We start from the raw sequence: 20,081 nt of genomic DNA on the forward strand, positions 1-20,081 counted from the left end.
TGAATCACAACATAATAATAATAATAATAATAATAATATAAATCGATAAATCAAATCAAATCAGACCATTTAAATCATGTTGATTTGATTTGATTTCAATTTTTTATTGATCCGATTTAATTTCTAAAAATGCCAAACTGTTTAGGACTGGTTCAGCTTAGGTTTGAGCATGAAACCGATCCAGATCGGACCATGCTCATCTCTATCGTCGGTCTTGTGGAATCTTTAATATTCTGATTTTCTGAACTGCTCTCACACAAAAATAATATGGCTGCTTGCATGTATCTCAAAAAAAAAAAAAAAAAAAAGATGGAGGAGGAGGAGGAGGAGGAGAAGAAGAGAGAGAGGACATCCAAACTACAATTATCCCCAACCTCGGGTCCTCGACCATGGTGGAATGCAACTGGATATAGAGGTGGTTTTGGGAGTACCAGCTCCAAGATCCAATCTGTCTCCAGTCACAGGAAATCGATCATTGGCAAGCCCGTCTGAAAGAACTGCAATTGCAGCAGCCAGGATGATTTGCATCCCTTCACCTCGGACATGCTCGGTGGTGCCGACAACACTGCCAATCCCATCAAGATGCCTTCTGCAGAGATATGGACATGTAATTCAGTACGTCTAGAAGATTTTCTATTTTGTATGCTTCTATGATGACAAAAGCTATGAGAAGATGGAACAGGATGTATCTCTGAAACATCGCTAAATAGAAGTTTGTGCCCGGTCTCTAGTACTAGATGTTTACTTTTTATCATCTATGAAGAGGAGCAAATTAATCATTTCTACAAATTCTCAAGATTGCATGTCCATGGATGTTTCCAGACTTCCAATAACCCAGAATTCATTAGACTTCTATTAATACAGACTTCATAGGGCCAAAACCAAACACCAGATCAATGTTGAAACACAAGAAGCACCTACAGAACAGGTGACACTTAACATCAGAAGGATGGACAAAAAGGTGCACAGTTACTTGAGATACGCACTTTGCATCCTAGCTTGGGAAGAATTAGATTATTTGTGGCCGGCTATGATCTTTTATTCTCCAACTGACCGAAGTACTTCCCAGTGATTGCGATGAGAATGTTCAACATTGCAACCTCATCATCAGGCTCTGATTTTCTGGCCAGGAGGCTTGAGCATATGCGTAGCAAGCACCTTAGAGAAGCACATGTCTCGCCATCAAGCGGAATATCCACTGCCGCACACAGTGCAAACAACCATAGACAGTCATCTCTAGACAATATGCTTGCGCTCTCAAGCATGCTAATATAATTCCTTAGTGTTGCAGCTCGTTTAACAGCATCCATGCCACGAATTAGAGACACTGTTGGGATACACTTCGGCTGCTCTGTACTGTCAGTCTGTTTGCAGGAGTTGTCACTACTTTTTCTGGCAGAAGGTTGGTCAGAAGAATTTTCTAACAATGAAAAAGCCTGAAATATATCAGAAAAAGGAAGTCATAGCATCAGTTCCTACGGAAATTTAAGTTAGTCGAGGATCTCAGACAATGGATGCTTAGTTTATCTAATTTCAAGATTACGATGTTCATACGTTAAGTGCTATGCATTTATTTATGTGCGGGTGGAACTTTCAGGCCCGTAACATGAAATTCAGCAGTCTGTGGTGTATATTCTTTTTGGATGACCAGATGAAAGCCGTCTTTAGATGTTTAGGAGCACCAGGCATGTTTAGTTAGAGCAAGTTATAATGGGTTAAAAGTATTTAGATAATGGGGAACGCAATTGCCTTATTTTATAGAGTCACGGAGTTAGTTTAAAGGCTAAGATTGATCCATCTAAAAATGGTCAAGAATTTAAAACAGAATTTAGAATGTCTAAGTCATAGCTACACAAGTACGATTGAAGTCCTCACTTAGAGATGGAAGATAGTTTGACATAAGCTTCAATTTGTTTTCACATTTTTCCCTCTTGATTTTGTGCCCCCCTTGAAGTTTATGCTTATGTTTAGGCTTTTCTAGGCATGGTAATTCACCCCTATGATAGTAAATCGGATCAAATATATCTTTCTACTTTTGTTAAGAGGGATAAAAAATTCAAATTTCACTCTTCCATAAATTACATCATATATTGGTAACATTGGGAAATACAAGAAGTACCAAACTGTGCTTTCCATTGAGATCTTGATAGATGTAGCATGTGATCAGAAGCTTCGCTTCAAAAACATGAGAACAGGTCAAAATGCTTAGGACAACAATACGGCCAGATTTGATAGATGGATGAGTGATAAATAGCTGCAGTTTAAGGGCTGTTTGGAGTCCTGTAGTTGAAGTGCACTGCAACTAAAATTGCATTGCAACTTAAGTTGCAACAGCTGATTTACAGAGAAGCTACTTTTTTCCGGTTGAAGACTTTGGGAAAAATACGGGCATCTCTGACAGATATTCTATTGGAACACCTTGTAAGCCGATGCCAAATCAGAGCACCTGACATAAATGGAGATGAGGGTGTTGTGGATGAAGTTGGCATCAAAGCAACCAGTGGTGATGGATTGGACGCCCATGGGAAGGGAGTGGGCAACAATACAAGTCTTGAAGAGGGTGGAGAAAGTGAAGAAGAGGGGTGGCTGGGGAGCTACAGGCAGCACATGGGTGTAAAGGCAGAGGAGGTGGGCAGTGGTAGAAGAGGTCAAGTAGAGGAGGGCAATGTTGCAGATGAGGATAGTCCAAAGGGGTTGGGGTGGGGGACCTAGGCGAAGACAAAGAGCACGTAGGGGTGGTTGGGATGCAGTGGTCAGCAAGGCAGTAGAGAAAGTGGGCAATGAGCAACTGTTGCAGTGAAGTTCGAGGTGGACAAGATGGCCGTGGACTTTCCGGAGGTGGTATGGGGTTGGCGGCGACATTGTGGGCGACAGCAAGAGTGGACTCGAGAGTAGGGCAGGGGAGAAGAGGGGAAGGAGAGGAGGAGAGGAGAGGCGGGAAGAGGTCTGGCGAGGCATGACTAGGGATCCGGCAGGAGGCAAGGTTGAGATAGGACATCGAAGAGATGATAACATGGCGGGAGGTGCTAAAGGTTTGATCGAGATGGAATAGAGAGAATAATTTTTTAAAAAATTCAGATACACACTCTAGCAGTAACTTAATTCACTGTGCAATTTGAGTTGCAGGAATCCAAAGAAACGGGCTGGCCCACACCTGCAACTTAGAGCTGCGTGTGGCTCCACTTACAGGACTTCAAAAAGCCCCATAAAGAACTTATGGTTCTTATGAAGGATTCACGGCCAGTTCCTAATAAAGATAACAACAATGAGAATTTTGAAAATGGCAAGCTCAACAAGTACAAATTCATCACTAATCGCAAGACTAACCAGATAACATCCTGGAAGCACATCCAACCATTGTTGATATGCCAAGACAGCAAGTAGAAGATTGATGCTACTGGTCCCCAACTAATGGAAGGTATTTAAGATCAATAACCATGATAAAATACATGTTATACAAACAGAAAGCACAAGTAATCGTGGCCCTCAAACAGCAAATCTAATAAAAACTCCTTTAGGATACTAAGCTTATGATCAATTATGAACAATAGCTATATAAGCTTCTTAGGTCATCCAGATCAATGCCTTTTAAGGTATACGAGTTTAACCCATTTAACTTGATTCAACCCATTGTAGGTCGGGTTGAATTACTTGTTTAATAAAATAATCAGGTTCGAGACTAGATCTTTCTCATTCAATAAACAGGCTGGGTTTGAGTTGATAGGTTGTTGACCTATCCTTTATCTGACCCAACCTGTATCTAGTTCGACCCAACCCGATTGCCTCTGCTAAACACGAGTACCCTTCACACTTATTCCTCAGCATTTTACAATGGCAATAGGTAAGCAGTGATGAAGCATACTTCTCAAGGCTGATAAACAAAAGCAGAGTATTACCTACCTATGGGTTCAATAATAAAGTCAAGGACCATTCAATCAATAAGCATAACCGACGATTCTCTTTCAAGCCACAACAAATGAAAAAAAAAATGATGAGTTTGAATTAAACATAGAAGTTCTACAGAAACATGTCCTATATGATTAACTTTTAATTCTCCCTCAATTGACTGTCATTTTCATGTACTTTAGTGCTAGAAATTTATTTGGTTGTGGGATTTGGGGAGGGTCAAATATACGTAGATTTATCTGAATATGCAAAGAGGCTATTTCCGTATTTCGAACCCGTGACCTCCAGATCATAATGGAGCAACCTCACCGTTGCACCAAGTATCATCCTCATATATCTTTCACAAGAAACCTATTTAAAGCAGGATTTTCCTTTTTTCTAAGCGATAAGAAACAATGAAGCACAATAAAATTGCTATCCATTTGATACCAAGAATTTTTTATATTCTCTAGCAGTAGCAAACAATAGTTCAGCAATACAAAGTGATGGACAAAATATTTACCTGTCTTATCTCCGAAAAATTTGCAAGAAAAGCATTCTCCCAATCCTTCGATGGCAATAAGTTTACGGGGCACTTGGCTATTTCTGGTATTTTGGGCATATATGGTGTTTGTTCACTGCTAACTTTACTCAAATTGAGCTTAGCTACTTTCACTTTTGGAATTTGAGCAGCCTCCCACCTAGCCAGGCAACTTAAATTTTTAGTACAGATACATAATAATAGTTTGCACCAAGTTAGTTTTCTTGCTCTATCAATCATAAATCAAGCCAAAATGCTGTCACTCAATAAAAATATTCTTTCAGAATATAAAATAATATTTTCTTGCTTATTACCTTGACAACCAGTGCAATGTAAGTGTAAGATAAAACTGGACTAGGATACACTGAATCTTGATGCGCATACTTTTGATCTTGTTGGGGGAAACAATGGGCTTGTGCAGAGATAAATGGGTCAGATAAATTACAAGTTAATATTTCCAAACAAATAAAGCTCCTCAATGCTATTTCTGTATACCTTGCTTTCTTCTTCTCAAAGAAAGCCTTTTTGTTTAACCAACAGCAGTCTAAATATTGTCACGAGACATTATCTCATAGATCCTTTTTTTTTTTCTTTTTAAATATTTAAAACTACTTCCAGGAAGGAAAAAAAAAACTGAGAAACCTTGACAAAAGATACTCCTTACTCTTTCATGCAGAAGAAAAAACTAAAGCACGGTTTAAGCAATCCATACATTTCTAACGAATTGTAGCAGAAACCTAATTCTTCCATAAAAAATCGATTTTATTCTCGCAACAGTGAAGGTACCCCAAACAACTTAACATGTTTTTTGCAATTTGCTACATAAAAGTACTTGTCACTTGCATTAAAAGTTGCCTTTTTCCCATGGCAAAGTTTGTGATTCAAAACCTTGATAAATAATTCAATGATACCTAGTTGAAGTTACCATACAGAGGATGGTCATAAGGATGGTAACACGTTGAAGTTCAAGTGTTCAACCGCATTGACAAACATACCACTTCTAAGCCCACCACTATGCACAGCTCAATAACCATGAAGTGGCCCTTAATCAGAATTATAAGCAAACTAGAATTCATAAAGACTGACCTCATTTAGTTAGGACAAGGATCTTTGATATGGCATATCATGTAATTATTTTTATTCTATGCAAAATTTGATTGGAATAAATTTCTAAATTTGAAGTGGACAACCCACCAAGGAACAATCTATTACCAGCATATGCTATAAAGTCATTATTCTCTTACATGTCTTCCCTTTAAACCAAAGCACAATTTTAGTATCATTTGGAATTTCAACTATACGTTTAGGTTGTCCAAACATAGACAAATAACAATATTATACCAAACTCCTGATTATTCTTTCCATTCTTAAGCTCTCCAGTACGAGTCAGCACACACTAGTTGCTTAAATTCCACTACTTCTATTTGTCTGATTATTCTGATTATGTGCATTTGGATATGGGTTGTTGGATTTAAGTGAAGTAAAACCTCTGCCCTTGGGTCTTTTACAGTGTTTGGACTGCTATAAGCTAACCAAACTCCTGTGAGTTAAATTGCATTTGGGGCCTTTCTACAATATCTTTTTTTTACAGCTATATTGGTCATAAAACAAACTACTGCAACCGGAAAAGGCTTAGAGGCATCTTTCTGATCGGTTTAAGTCCCAACAACGGCAATGAGTGGTGGACACAACTAATATTGCTTTAATAGTACAACCAAATATAGTTATTGCTCTCATTACAGACAAACAAAGATGAAATTTTATTTTACAACAACAGCGAATTCACTGACCCAAATACCGGAAATGTAGTTGCAAAAACAGCAACGACAACCATATGTAACCCCAACTACATGCATTTCCAAACCATAGGGGTCGATATGCACACTTAGTTCAATAAGTTCTCGATTTTAGAGGTGTGTCAATATGAAAATATCTAGTGGGAGTAAATTAAATTTCCGAAGTGAATTTCGAATATAAATCTTGGTCACATGTGCTTCAAAGAAGCAAGTTGAGTGTACACATCTCTTTTTTGCAATTTGAGAACTTTGAGGTTGAAAAAATCCTATATTTTATTGGACATGAAACTTCACTGATGAGCATAAGAGAATTCTTAAAAAGACTAAAAAATCAACTAAGGGTCCATTAAAGAAAGGATAGGTTAAGAAAAGATATTAAAGGAATTACAGGAGCTACACAGATTAAGGACAAGGTCATCCGAAATCAATTGAGATGGTATGGACATGTACAATAGAGATCTTAGGACTCCTATAAGAAGAGGTACTTCAGTTTGCACTGAAGGTTGTAAGAAGAGGAGAGAGCCCAAAATTAACATGGATAGAGGTCGTGATTAAGGATATGGATAAACTTGAAATACACTGGAGGTGGCCCTAGTAGGCAAAAAAGGATCCATAAAGCTGATCACAAATAATTGGGAAAAAGCTAGACAAATATGAAGCCTAAGGTCTAATATAACATGTCATATAGTAAGCTCAACTAATCTACAAGCTAATACATGAATTTACTGAACAATTTAGAACCAAGCACATAGATAGGTACTAACAGTACTTCTTTGTAAATCAGAAGATGACATATGGTGGTCTGAAGGAAGCATAATGTGGCATTGAGGGTGTCCTTAATAATTAATCAACATAAAACATATGTACAAAAGAGCTCAGGTTCATGTTGCAGAGTCTAAAAGAAAAAGCAGAGGACTCTCAAGACCTAGATGGAAGCACATGAAAAAGTGAAGAAGGATTAGGTGACATTTGACACAATCTTTAAAGGGCTATATTTAAGCAGGTAAATATGTTCTTTCCTTTTTTTCTCTTTTCTTCTCCCCCTCTGTTACATTATATGTAATATGTCTAAGAGCATACATCAATCCAAAGATGCAGGAGAAGCAAGCATTTGCACCTAAAAAACACTGCAATTAGCTTAGATAGGGGATATAAAAATAAAAAAGGAAACCACAGATGTTGGGAAGGCTTTCTAAATTACAAGAAAGAAGTGACAGGTTTAACTGAAACAGTAGGTACCAGAATAAATCTATTTTGTCCATGAGAAGATGCAAAAGGGAATAAAGGCAAATGCTACCCACATAAAACTATAACCATGTGATATAAATGCCACTGGGAGAAAATAAAGGGATACAGTAGGCTACCTGACACGTCTTAGATACTCCAAACCATCTAGTGGGGGACCAGAGTCAAAATCAGGTTCTCCTTCAACTACAAAGGCAGGTCTTTGAATGCTTTCATACTCATCACTGCTGCTGTCATCTTCATCAATGGTATTTTCATATTCATCACATAGGTCTTCTACAATTGTGCAATTCTCGCTACCAACGTAAGTGTTGCTGCAGACAAGATCAGCGCTATCAGGCAAATATGAACCATTTTCAGTATTTACTGCCAACAATTCTCCTGTAACATGCAGGAAAGCATGGACTATGTTATATTTTTCAAATATGACTGGGAAAGCTGATTCCAAAGATGTTTTTGTTTTAAATAAAAATTATTTGCAGCAAGATTTTATTGAATTTCACTATGTATGGCCATGCATCCATTTCTGGAGAAGTGGAGTCGTTGAAATTTTGACTGTTGGATGGATGATGATAACCTTTTGTTCGAAGTTCTACCAAGGTTGGTTGGATGGACTATGGACAATCATATATCATGATAAAACAAAAAGGTGTACACTTGCATGTTGATTTGTCAAACAGCATGCATCATGTCCCAAACATAATTATTCTATCACTTGCCACAAAAGCTATTATCTCCCTGCACATCAAAACCCTGTGGTCTATAGTGAGCATAATGCCAAAACAAATTTTGTTCTTTGCTTTTAGCCATCCTCCAATGCACATAAACTTGCAGTTGTTTCCTGCTTTCATTGCAGACATTTCAGCTGTGGACAATAATAATAAAAACCATCAAATCGACTTGATAGGACATGAGCACCAAATAGAAGGAATAACATCAGACTCATCAAGGGAGGGCGAGACAGCAACTCCCTTAAATGTAAATATTATTTTATTTCTGAACACTTCTCTTTTGGTTCTATTAGTTGTTCTAAAGTTTAATCTAGCATGACATTCTTCCAAAGATAGCCCTTAAACAATATTCCAATACCTATGGTAAAAAACAAAAGAAAAAAAATTATGGCATCTCCGTTTAGAGACTTTGTGCTTCAATCATGAAAACCACCCAATTAGCCTCCATCCTGAACTCAATTAGCGAAATCTTTGCTCGAGTCTCCCCTAATAAACTAAAAGGAAACCTTGCCTGGTGTAGGAGGATTCTCATTACTCATTAAAGAGGGTCTGGCATAGATCTACAAACTTTCTAAAACATCCTCGAATACCCCATCCACTTTCCACTTTTAGCCTTATATATTTTCCTTCAGCCATTAGCCATCTATATGAAATACATCATTATTCAAATTTTTGGTCCTAAGATATAATAAAAATATTCTAGAATATTCTAGATATTCAATCCCTATTATTAATAACCAAACAAAGTATTCTTACTTCTCCACTGTTCTTATCAAACCCACCATATAATTATAAACCAAGAAAAAGTAAGTGGACCTAACTAGTCAGGTGCTCTTTTTCCTCAGAAAACCATACAATTATCCCCTGGGGAGTTAGCTGCACCTACAAATGTTATAAAATACTACCGAACAATTTCAATGAAATCTTTCGATTTCTTATTTTACGATGTTAAACTCAACGTATTCCTCTATCTGTATAGTACATTCAATTTCTGTTATTTGTATTACTAGCTACTCTAGGAGGAATGTTTTAATCTGGTGCTAACAATTTAATAACCATCTTTGTTCTGCGTATATGTATTTCTTTCAAACCACCCAAGACCTTTCCTTCCAAGATAATTCCTCTCTCTTTGATCAATCCCAACAAACTAAGAAGGAACATTTTGAGGTTTAGAATGATTCTCCAACCTTTCTTGCAAGAGAGTCAAATATTGATCTACAAGCTTCCACCAAACTCTTCCTTGCCTCAAACACTTTACCACCTCTAACACCCTCACTGTAATCTTTCTCTTTCAGCCATTAGCCAACTTATCAGAAAGCCCTTTTGAACCTTTTGACCATGTTATCCCAGATCTTTCCCTCCAGACCATTTTCTCTCTCTCTTAAATTACTCTTTAATTCTTGTTGTGCCCACTTCTTAACTCCCTTACACTTTAGAAAGAATCCAGATTCTTCACATGAATTCCTTGTATATCATCTGCCAATTTTAACCTTTTTAAATTTCCTCAGTCTCCAAAACGACATCCATCTTTGTTTTCCTACAAAGCTAGAACGCATGTGTTGCTTCCTTCGCACAACTCCATCGTGCACCACTTTATATTGTTAGCATCAAGTTCAAAATGATCTCTCAAATTCTGTTGAGCCTAAAAGGTTCCGGCCCAGAACCATCCCCAACTAAGTTCCCCCCCCCCCACCCCACCAAAAAAAAAAGCCATTTGAACAAGAAATGGTTTCAAAGACTAAAATGACAAATAAAAGGGTATCAAGTCTCCCAAACACTGCAAAAAAGAATTCCATGTGCCAAACCAATTTGGCATATGAATGAGAAATGGTTTCAAAGTAAATTGACTAATAAAATGGTGACAAGTCCCCCAAAAACTGCAATGAAGAACTCTATGCTTCCTTGTCAACAAGAAATATGCTATTTGTTAGAAAACATAGTATGTAATATGGTTAACATAGTATGTAATATGCTTATAACCATATTAGATTATAACCATATATATGAAGATCTTATAGCCATATATTGTTAGACAAAATTCAGTATGTAATATGATTATAACCATATTTAGTTATAATTATATATATGAGGATGTTACCATGTTTAATAGTTGTCCAAATATATTGTATCTAAATGCCTATAAAAGTCCTTTAGAGGCTAGATGAAATAGACAATCAATTTTTCCTCTATTCTATTTTTGAACAGATTTTTTCCTCCATTCTATTTCTCTTCTTTTCTATTTTTGAACATGGTATCAGAGCCTTGTTCCTAATCAAACTGCAGCCATCTCTGGTGCTGCACGGTCCCCTTCTCTTCTCTTGGTTTCTCCTTGTGCTATTCGGCCTCTCTCTCTTGGTGTCGCTTAGCTGCCCGCCTCTCCTACTGCTGTTTGATCTCTTTCTTTTACTGCTACTGTTGTTTAGCCTACCTTGCTCCAAATCTATTCTTCTTTGTAGCCACTTAGTCTCCTATGCTGTTCAGCCTATTCTTTTGACAGATCTTCTAGATTTGCTCAATGACCTCTTCCTTGAATGACCTGAAAACCATCTCTCTTGGTACCAGTGTCAAATTTAATGATGCCAATTATCTTCTTTGGTCTCAAGTATTTCGCTACATGGTGGGATCCCATGGAAAACTTCATCACCTGGATAAGGAATTTATTGATAGTGTTGATTTAGTGGAATTCTGCAAATGGCAAGAGGCTGATTATGCTGTTCTTACCTGAATGTTGAATAGTCTAGAGCCTCATATTGCTAACACTGTGATGTTTCTATTCACTGCCAAAGAGATGTGAGATTTTTTGAGGATGACCTACTTTCAAGAGAAAAATGTCTCAAGGATCTATTCTCTCTACTCAGATATCTATTCTTTGCAGCAAGGAGATCCCTCAATTCAGAAATACTACAGCATTCTTCAGGGAAAGAGGACTGAGATTGTCCAATATCATTCTCTCACTACTGATGTTTCTGTTCTTCAACAGCAGCATGAAGAATTCTATGTAGCAAAGTTTCTTTCTGAGCTTAATCCCTCACTCTCTCATGTTCGAGCTCAACTCATGACTGATGATAGCATTCCCACCTTGAACAACGCCATGAGTCATATTCTACGTATTACTGAGTTACAGCCCACATCTTCTCCATCTATGGAGAACACTACTCTTGCTGTTGGTACTTGTAGCGGTCGAGAGGGTCGTGGAGGTCATGGACGTGAATGCAATTCTTTTCCATCATATCCATATTGTGGACGTTTAAATCATCCTGCTGAATATTGTTGGCAAAAATTTGAAAAGCCTTCTGCCTCTCATCCTGCAAGTATTGCTTCTTTTATAGCTTTGTCTGACGTTGGTGCCACTCCTACCACTGATGACTCGATTTTGGTTTCTCGAGCTGACTACGAGCGATTTTTTCAATCCACCAATGCCTCCATATCTTCAACTCTACTAGTTGTGCCTTCAACTCTTGGGATGGCTATTGCCGTCACTCCTGATATATCCTGATTATTAGATTCAGGTACTTCTTTTCATATCACAGGTAATAGAGATATTTTTCTTACATACACTCCATTGTCTCATATGCTATCTATCACTATGGCAGATGGTACTTCAGTTCCTATTCTTGGATGTGGTACTATGAGGATTTCTGCTACACTCATTCTTACAGATGTCCTATATGCTCCTAAATGTCATTTGACTTTGTTATCTATTAGATATCTTGTTAAATTCTTAAACTGCTCACTTACGTTCTACCCTTCTCATTGCCACTTTCAGGACCTCAGCACGAGAAAGACGATTGGTGGCAGTATTAAGATGAATGGAGTTTACTTCCTTTCTGATACAACATCTCCTGCTTGTGCCGTGTTGTCATCTTCCAACTCACCTTATCAGTAGCATTGTCGTCTTGGTCATCCATCTACAAAAGTTCTGGAATCTTGATCTTCTTCCCAAGTCTTCGAATAGTTTTGAATGTGAAGCTTGCCAGATAGAAAAACATCACAGAATGTCCTTTTCTTCTTCTGTTAGTAAGCGTTGTTCTTCTTCCTTTATGTTAATCTATTCGGATATCTGGGGTTCGAGTCCTGTCCTGACTCGACTAGATTTTAGATATTATGTGATTTTTGTCGATGACTACATTAGGATGATTTGATTGTATCTCCTTAAAAGTCGATCTGAAGTCTTTTTTATATTTCAAAACTTTTATAATAAAATAAAAACTCAGTTTTCCACCTCTATCAAAGTGTTTCGCACTGATAATGCGTCTAAATACTTACAATCCAGTTTTATAAATTTTTGTGCTTCTCATGGTATAATACATCAGACCTTGTATCCTTATACCTCTCAGCAAAATGGAGTAGCTGAAAGAAAACATAGACATATTTTAGATGTGGTGCAGACTCTTATGCTTCATATGTAGGTACCTAAACTTTATTGGAGTAATGCCATTCTTACGGTATGTTATCTTATAAATAGGGCTCCATCAAGTATATTGAATGAAAAATCTTCATTTTCTATTCTCTATCCCTCTGAGGAACCCTTCTCTCTCACCCCACGAGTGTTTAGATGTCTGTATTTTGTTCATCTCTTAGGACCTGGCAGAGATAAGTTGTCTTCTCGATCTGTTCGGTGTATCTTTTTGGAATATTCTCGCATTCAAAAAGGATACCGATGTTATGATCCTCTTTCTAAATGACACTTTGTCTCTGTTAATGTCTCCTACTTTGAAACCACTCCATTTTTTTTCATCTCTTTCGAGTCATCTAGTATTCTTCTGCCGCCTATTGCTCCTTCCAAAACTTCCATAGCTCCATCTTCTAGTACTTCTACTCCACCACCTTTGCAGATTTACAGTCGTCGAGGGAAAAGAGCTCCTCCATCTTTACCATCACCACCTATGATGTCATCTCCATCTGAGTTTCCTACGGGCCATCTTTCAGGTTCAGAATTGCCTATTGCATTATGAAAGAATAAAAGACCTAGTACTTTGCACCCAATATCTACCTCTATGACCTTTGATTATCTTCTACCTTCTTTTCGATCTTTTGTAGGATCTCTGTCTTCCATATCTATTCCCAGGACCTATTAAGAGGCTCAATCTGATCCCAAATGGAGACAGGCCATGGATGAAAAGATGGCTGCTTTAGTCAGTCGTGGCACTTGGGAGTTAGTTTCACCATCATCCGGTGTTCATCCTGTTGCATGTCGATGGGTCTTTATAGTCAAGTACCAACCTGATGACATAATGGAACGTTTTAAAGCTCGTCTTCTCGCTAAAGAATACACCCAAATCTATGGTATTGACTACTTTGAGACTTTTTTTCCAGTTGCTCGTCTCAACTCAGTTCGCATTCTGTTCTCTATTACAACTATCAGGGCTGAAAACTACACCAGATAGATGTAAGTAATGCCTTTTTATATGGAGGTTTGTCTAAAGTTGTTTATATGAAACAACCTTCCGATTATGTTGCTCAGGGGGAGAAAGTTTGCAAGCTAAAGAAAGTTATTTATGGCCTCAAGCAGAGTTCAAGGGTCTGGTTTGACAAATTTTGTCAGGTTGTTAACAAAATTAGATTTCGTTGCAGCAAGTCTGATCACTCAATTTTTGTGAAGCAAACATCTTTTGGATTGATTGTTCTTGCTATGTATGTAGATGATATTCTTCTGACTAATAGTGATCATGATGAGATTGTTCGGATCAAAAAATACTTAGAGAATCATATTATCATCAAAAATTTGGACAAACCATGATATTTTCTGAGAATTGAAGTGGCATATGGGTCGCAAGGAGTATTTCTTTTTCAAAAGAAATATGCCACTGATTTATTGATGGAGACAGATTTACTTCGTTGTAAACCAAGTTCTACTCTTATTAATTCTCAGTTACTATCAGAGATTGATGATTCGGGTGACGATTTTGAGAAAGTCACTCGGTACCGTAGACTAGTGGAGAAACTTATCCATTTGACAGTCACAAGACTTGATCTCTCGTTCGTAGTAAGGGTAGTAAGTCAGTATATACAGAAACCTAAAGTTTATCATTGGAATGCTATGTTAAAGATCTTGTATTACATTAAGAGAGCCCCAGAAAAAAATCTTATGTATAAAAGAAATGGACATTTACAAATTGAAGCCTATTCTGATGCTAACTATGCTGGCTCGATGAGTAATAGGAGATCCACATTAGGTTTTTGCATTTTTATTGGAGAAAATCTTGTCACGTGAAAAAATAAAAAATAAACAGTAGTGGCCCGTTCAAGTGCCGAGGCTGAGTAAAGAGCGATGGCTCACACAGCTTGTGAGATGATGTGGGTCAATTCTTTGCTAAGAGAATTTGGCGTTTCTTATTCTAAACCTATGGTGATGCGTTGTGACAATCAGTCTGCTATATACATTGCAAACAATCCTGTCTTTCATGAACAGACTAAGCACATTGAGGTCGACTGTCACTTCATTCGGGATGCTATTCTATCAAGAAAGATTGTTACTCCCCACACAATATTAGAAGATCAATTGGCTAATATCTTTACTAAGACTCTTGGGCCTACTCGCTTTTCTTCCTTATGTACCAAACTGGGAATGTTTGATATATATATTCCAGCTTGAGGGAGAGTGTTAGAAAACATAGTATGTAATATGGTTAACATAGTATGTAATATGGTTATAACCATATTAAATTATAACCATATATATGAGCTTCTTATAACCATATATTGTTGGACAAAATTCAGTATGTAATATGATTATAACCATATTTAGTTAAAATCATATATATGAGGATGTTACCATGTTTAATAGTTGTTTAAATACATTGTATCAAAATGCCTATAAAAGTCCTTTAGAGGCTAGATGAAATAGACAATCAATTTTTTCTCTATTCTGTTTTTTATCAGATTTTTTCCTCTACTCTATTTCTCTTTTTTTCTGTTTTTGAACACTAGAAAATACTCCGAGCAACTTTGTCAAAAGCAAAAAGTCAAACAACTTAGAGTTCCAATGTTTATAATCTTATAACACTAGGATTCCTCGAATTGAATCTACAGCCAAGCTTGGAGCAATAAACAATAATTCAACACATATACATTTTTTTTTTATTTACAGCTTCCTATGCAAAAATAAATCTTAACCAAAAAATTGAGTTCAGGTATCCTCAACCAACTATAATTCTCAAAAGTGTTCACTAATTTTCACCATTTTACATATTCCAACACATCAACTTAAAAAATTATTTTAAAGAAAAACTAAGAGCTAAGTCTATGTGTTAATTATGAACCTACATGTTAACTTCTTAAGCTAGAAAAGGGGAGAGAAACCAAATAATGAACAAGATATCATGGCTCAATGTTATTCAAGGTTTCAAGTGGCATAGAAAATGGAAGCATGCTTTTGAAGTGGGTCCAAAATCATAATTAAGCAATCCATGCTCCTAAAATTTTGACTTACTAGACATATCTGATACTTATGCAATAATGATTTGCTAAAATTCAGCACTAATAAATATACATGGCAGACCTATGGGCATCTAGCCCTTAGGGGCCAAGAAGCTTCCTATATAGGATTCATACGTACTTAATAAACCCATTTTGCTCCCCATCTGAGATGTACCTAAGCTTTCTAATGCCCTCTTCACTAGCCATTGCTACCCATGACACATCCAATCACTTAGCTTAGTGAGGTTCCTAGATTTTCCACTTTGACTTGTCAAGTAAAAGAATACTTTGCTTAAAAGTTCTTAGGCTTATGATTTTGTACAATTGATTCCCTCTCCTGCACTTCATACAAATCTTGTTTCCAACTCTTTATCATGTTGCCATAATCTAATCATGGATGAATTCTTAGAGATGACATGATGCAAGGCTTTCAGAATTCCCAAACCTTGTGACAGAAGAATGTTAATGAAAAAGAGGCAATAACTTTGCATACAATTAGAAACCGAAAGAAAGCAGTTCTCTAGCAGCAAAAATGTAGGTGAGTTCAAGAAATAATAAGATAGCTAATGGAGGCACCGTTTAGTTTCAATGGTTGACAGACAGTTTTTTATTTTAGAGAAGATTGGGATGTCGCTCACATGGTTGCATTGGATATGTGAGGACTCAGGCAAGTTAGCCTTACATTGGGTGTGCAATGGGGCAGTCTTGGGTACGTAAGTAGGGCCAAGAAACCCTATTTATAATCTTCTAGCTAGCCCTTTCCAGTAAAGTCCTGGGTCACTATAAATGTTAACAGCACCGACCCAGCCCATGATCGACATGCGGCTATGGGACATTGTTAACATAGGCCTTTCTAAAACTGACCAAAAGCGAGTTGTGGTGTTTATGAATGGATCCTTCTTCCAACAAGGATGCTAGGGCCTAAATGGGCAAGTTTGTGAGGACCTGCACAGGGAAAAGAATTATTCAGGGCATATATATTCATGAATTTCTACATCACAACCACAGATGGGTCTGATTATTGCAAGTCATAGCTTGCAATTTGTGTTACCATATCCTAAACTTAGATGTGTGATAAATTCAATAAAACTTGAGGTGCTCCATCTCAAAGTTCTGAAAATTATATTAGAAGATAAACTTCTCTGAATTCCTGCTAGCCATTTCTCTTGAATGCCTAAGATCCACATATTTTCATTGTTAAACTGAAAAACAAGAATGCATTCGATTTCAAGTAACAATGAATTATTTTCTATTTTAAACAAATTTAAACCAAATTGTTAAATAGTAATAAGTCGAGAAAAGAACCAGAGATTCAATCTCTGTGGAGAAATTTCAAGAAAAAACGATCATACCCATGATCAGTCTCCTTTTCCTTCTTCTTTCCTCCATGCTTCTTCTTCTGTGGATTCGACGCCCAAAGCCCATCATACTCTTGCGCAACAACAGAACCAAGCTTCTGGTACACCTCCTTCCACTTCTGCCGCTGCTCTTCAGTCCCCACAAACCTCAGCGCCTCCATCTCGCTCCTCGAGTACCTCCTCACCAATCCCTTCTCCTTGTTTCCACAAACCGATCCAGAATTCACACCCCTCGATCCTACTTCCCCGTTCTTCTCCTCACTCTCCAAATCCGTCCTCATCCTTTTCGCCTCCAACCCCTCACCACCATTCCCCGCGGGTTCTGGCGGATGTTCCTGGGTCTCCAGAGCTCCGTTTCTCGCCGCTTTCTCTCCATTCTCTCCGGCGTCTGGTCCAGAGCTCTGACGGTCCTCAGGGGAATCCACCGAGTCTACGAGATCACTTGGGTCGTAATCCGTTGTCAGTTCCGCGTTTCCGGCGCCGGAGACGGGGCAGAGCTCCGTAACCGGTAGAGCTTCTTCGATCGATGCGGAAGCCCCGTCCCCGGCGACGACGATATCTTGGGCCATGAGCATCCGAAATTTCTGAATGAGAGAGAGGGTTTGGAGTTTAAAACCCACCAAGGGGAGCGCTCCGTAACGTAGAAACATTTTTTCCCAAAATAATAATAATAATAACTTAATTAGGAAAATTAGTTTTAATTAATTAAAATTTTTTAATTTTATTTTAAGTTTTAATTTAATACAACCAGCACGTCCGATTTTCAACCTAACTCAATTTAGATCCTACCTGCAAATTCTATTTGATTATCATAATAAAATTATCACATGATATCATATAATATATTTATATGGATAAAGAAGATGATGTTTACATGACACCATTTGATATTTCTATCACGGATGGAATTTTATAAATAGGACTTGGATCGAGTTAATTTTAAAATTAAATATTTTAATTATATTAAATTAAAATATAAAATAAAATTAAAAATTTTCAAATTATATATATATTTTTAATAAATAAGTTAAAAAAGATAATTTTTTATAAAAAAAATTTATTAAGGATCCAGTTTGCATAATAATCCTTCTATAATTTAGTCCAATTTTCTGTCCTAGCATATGAGTCCTAGGTTATGGGTATGCTAGAAAGTATATATTGTATTGCCGCTTAACATATAGTATATGGGAAATCGGAAGGGCAGGTTCTACAGCAGTTATACATACCATGCTTCGCTTATAGTTTTGGAAGTTCCGCTATAGAACTGATACGCAGGTTCAACATTAGGATCCAAAGTTGCTGAGACTAAGAACACATGCAAATTTTAAAGCTACTAAAACATATTTGATATTTGCACAACATATAAATTTATATATATATATATATAAAACATGAGACATAAATATAAATTTATTATGATACGCAAGTTTGAAAGTGATGCTCCTCTTCTAATATAATGTTTAATTTTTTTTAATTTTATATAAATATTTAAAATTTTTTAGATAATTACTGTGAAGCTAAATATAGATTCTTACATATTTCATAGTTTAATCTTTACATATATATATATATATATATATATATATATATTAAAATAATATATTAATATATATATTTTAGTACATATATCTTATCAAAAAAAATTAATCGGATGGCCGTATGAATTCTCACATGTACTAAAATATATATATTAATATATGTACATATGTACTAATATATGTTCTTATGATTATTATCTGTGAATGCACATTTTTGGAACCGCAACCCAACGAACTCCACTCCGACTGCTACGAAAACCAGTAGGAGTTCACCGAGCAAGAGTACTTTGTGGGAGGCAATGGTTCGGCGGACCCACTAAAGAGGACCTAACAATAGAAATCGAGGATGATCAGGGGAAGGAAAAGAAGCGCAAAATGCAGCGGGTCAAGGAGAATTATATTGATGGCCGGTGATTTCGTGGGTAAATCGACGGATTTGTGTGCCAAATTTTTGAGAGAATCGCACCGAAAAAAAAAAATTATCGGTGAAAATAATCTCAGCTATCATGACACCCATTGTCAATCGAGAATGATTCCAAGCTTCCCGAAGGCACAACCAAAGAAAGCATGTCATTTATCAAATGTGGCATGAAAGAAGTCACAACCGTGAAGATTAAACTCAAGAACCCAATCAATAAATGGAGGGAAAAAAAAAAAAAAAAACAATTACTGAAGTTTTGGAAAAAGTTGGTTCATGTCATAATCTTAGAAGCAGAGGCAGTAGCTGTTGAGTCCTTCCTCACTAGTGCTTGGAGTGCATTCACCACAAAAGACATGGTTGGCCTGAACTCAGCTTCATACTGCACGCATAGAGCTGCAACTGCTGCAAACTGCAGAGACCAGTAGAAACTATCTTTCAGCATTAGAGCGTATATGGGATATCTTAGTTGAATATGCGTTAGCATGCAAGAATTGTGTACAAATCGGTCAATTGTTTCTCAAAAAGAAGTATCGGTCAATTGGATGAGCATTCTTACAATATGAGCACAATAAGTGTTTGTGTTTGTGTGTGTGTGTGTGTGTGTGAGAGAGAGAGAGAGAGAGAGACCTTAGCAACTGCTCTTGCTGGATACTCCTTCAGCCGTGGATCAACACACTGTCTAACCTTATCCTCGCTCAACTTTGGAGTCGCCTAAATTGAGAAAAACATAAACACAACATAAAAAATTATTGTGTCAGCATCAAATGTTAAATGCTATATGCCATCTGAGTCATCCAATGTAATGTGCTTAATAAAGTATGTGATGTTGTCCATTCATGCATTATTAGAATTTAGAAGGATGAGGAAGGAATTGCCAAAAACAAAAAAGAATTATATACAGAATCAGAAGACTTTGTTTATTAGAAGGTATTTTGACTACTTTAGCTGAATGAAAGCAAGATTTGATTGATGACCGCAGCTTGGAGCATTTGGGATTTGTTCGTCATATCTGGCAATCCTGGTGCATAGATCACTTATAACCAAAGTGGAATGTGTCGGCATGTTGCTGTCAACCAGGAGGAGAATATGAAATTGTGGATGGGAATGTGTAATATGTCTTGCATGCCAAACTAGATTTTGTGAGACC

The 20,081-nt window shown here is 37.0% G+C and overlaps 1 protein-coding gene across 2 annotated transcripts; it reads right to left on the reverse strand.

Moving 5' to 3' along the window:
• Positions 1–285: 285 nt before the first annotated feature.
• LOC105051424 (uncharacterized) lies at positions 286–17,629 on the reverse strand. 2 transcript variants are annotated; one of them, XM_029266564.2, is made up of 5 exons: positions 16,970–17,629; positions 7,587–7,781; positions 4,409–4,586; positions 987–1,436; positions 286–589 (listed from the first exon to the last, which is right to left on the reverse strand). In XM_029266564.2, the coding sequence occupies exons 1-4, from the start codon at positions 17,623–17,625 to the stop codon at positions 1,029–1,031; spliced, it is 1,437 nt and encodes a 478-aa protein (XP_029122397.2). In that variant the 5' UTR covers positions 17,626–17,629; the 3' UTR covers positions 286–589; positions 987–1,028. The 2 variants fall into 2 exon arrangements, with proteins under 2 accessions (XP_029122397.2, XP_010930173.2); XM_010931871.4 differs by lacking the exon at positions 286–589 and having other exon boundaries at positions 729–1,436.
• Between the last annotated feature and the right edge of the window lie 2,452 nt (positions 17,630–20,081).

This window comes from Elaeis guineensis, chromosome 9 (genome assembly GCF_000442705.2).
Source record: "Elaeis guineensis isolate ETL-2024a chromosome 9, EG11, whole genome shotgun sequence".
Lineage (NCBI taxonomy): Eukaryota > Viridiplantae > Streptophyta > Magnoliopsida > Arecales > Arecaceae > Elaeis > Elaeis guineensis.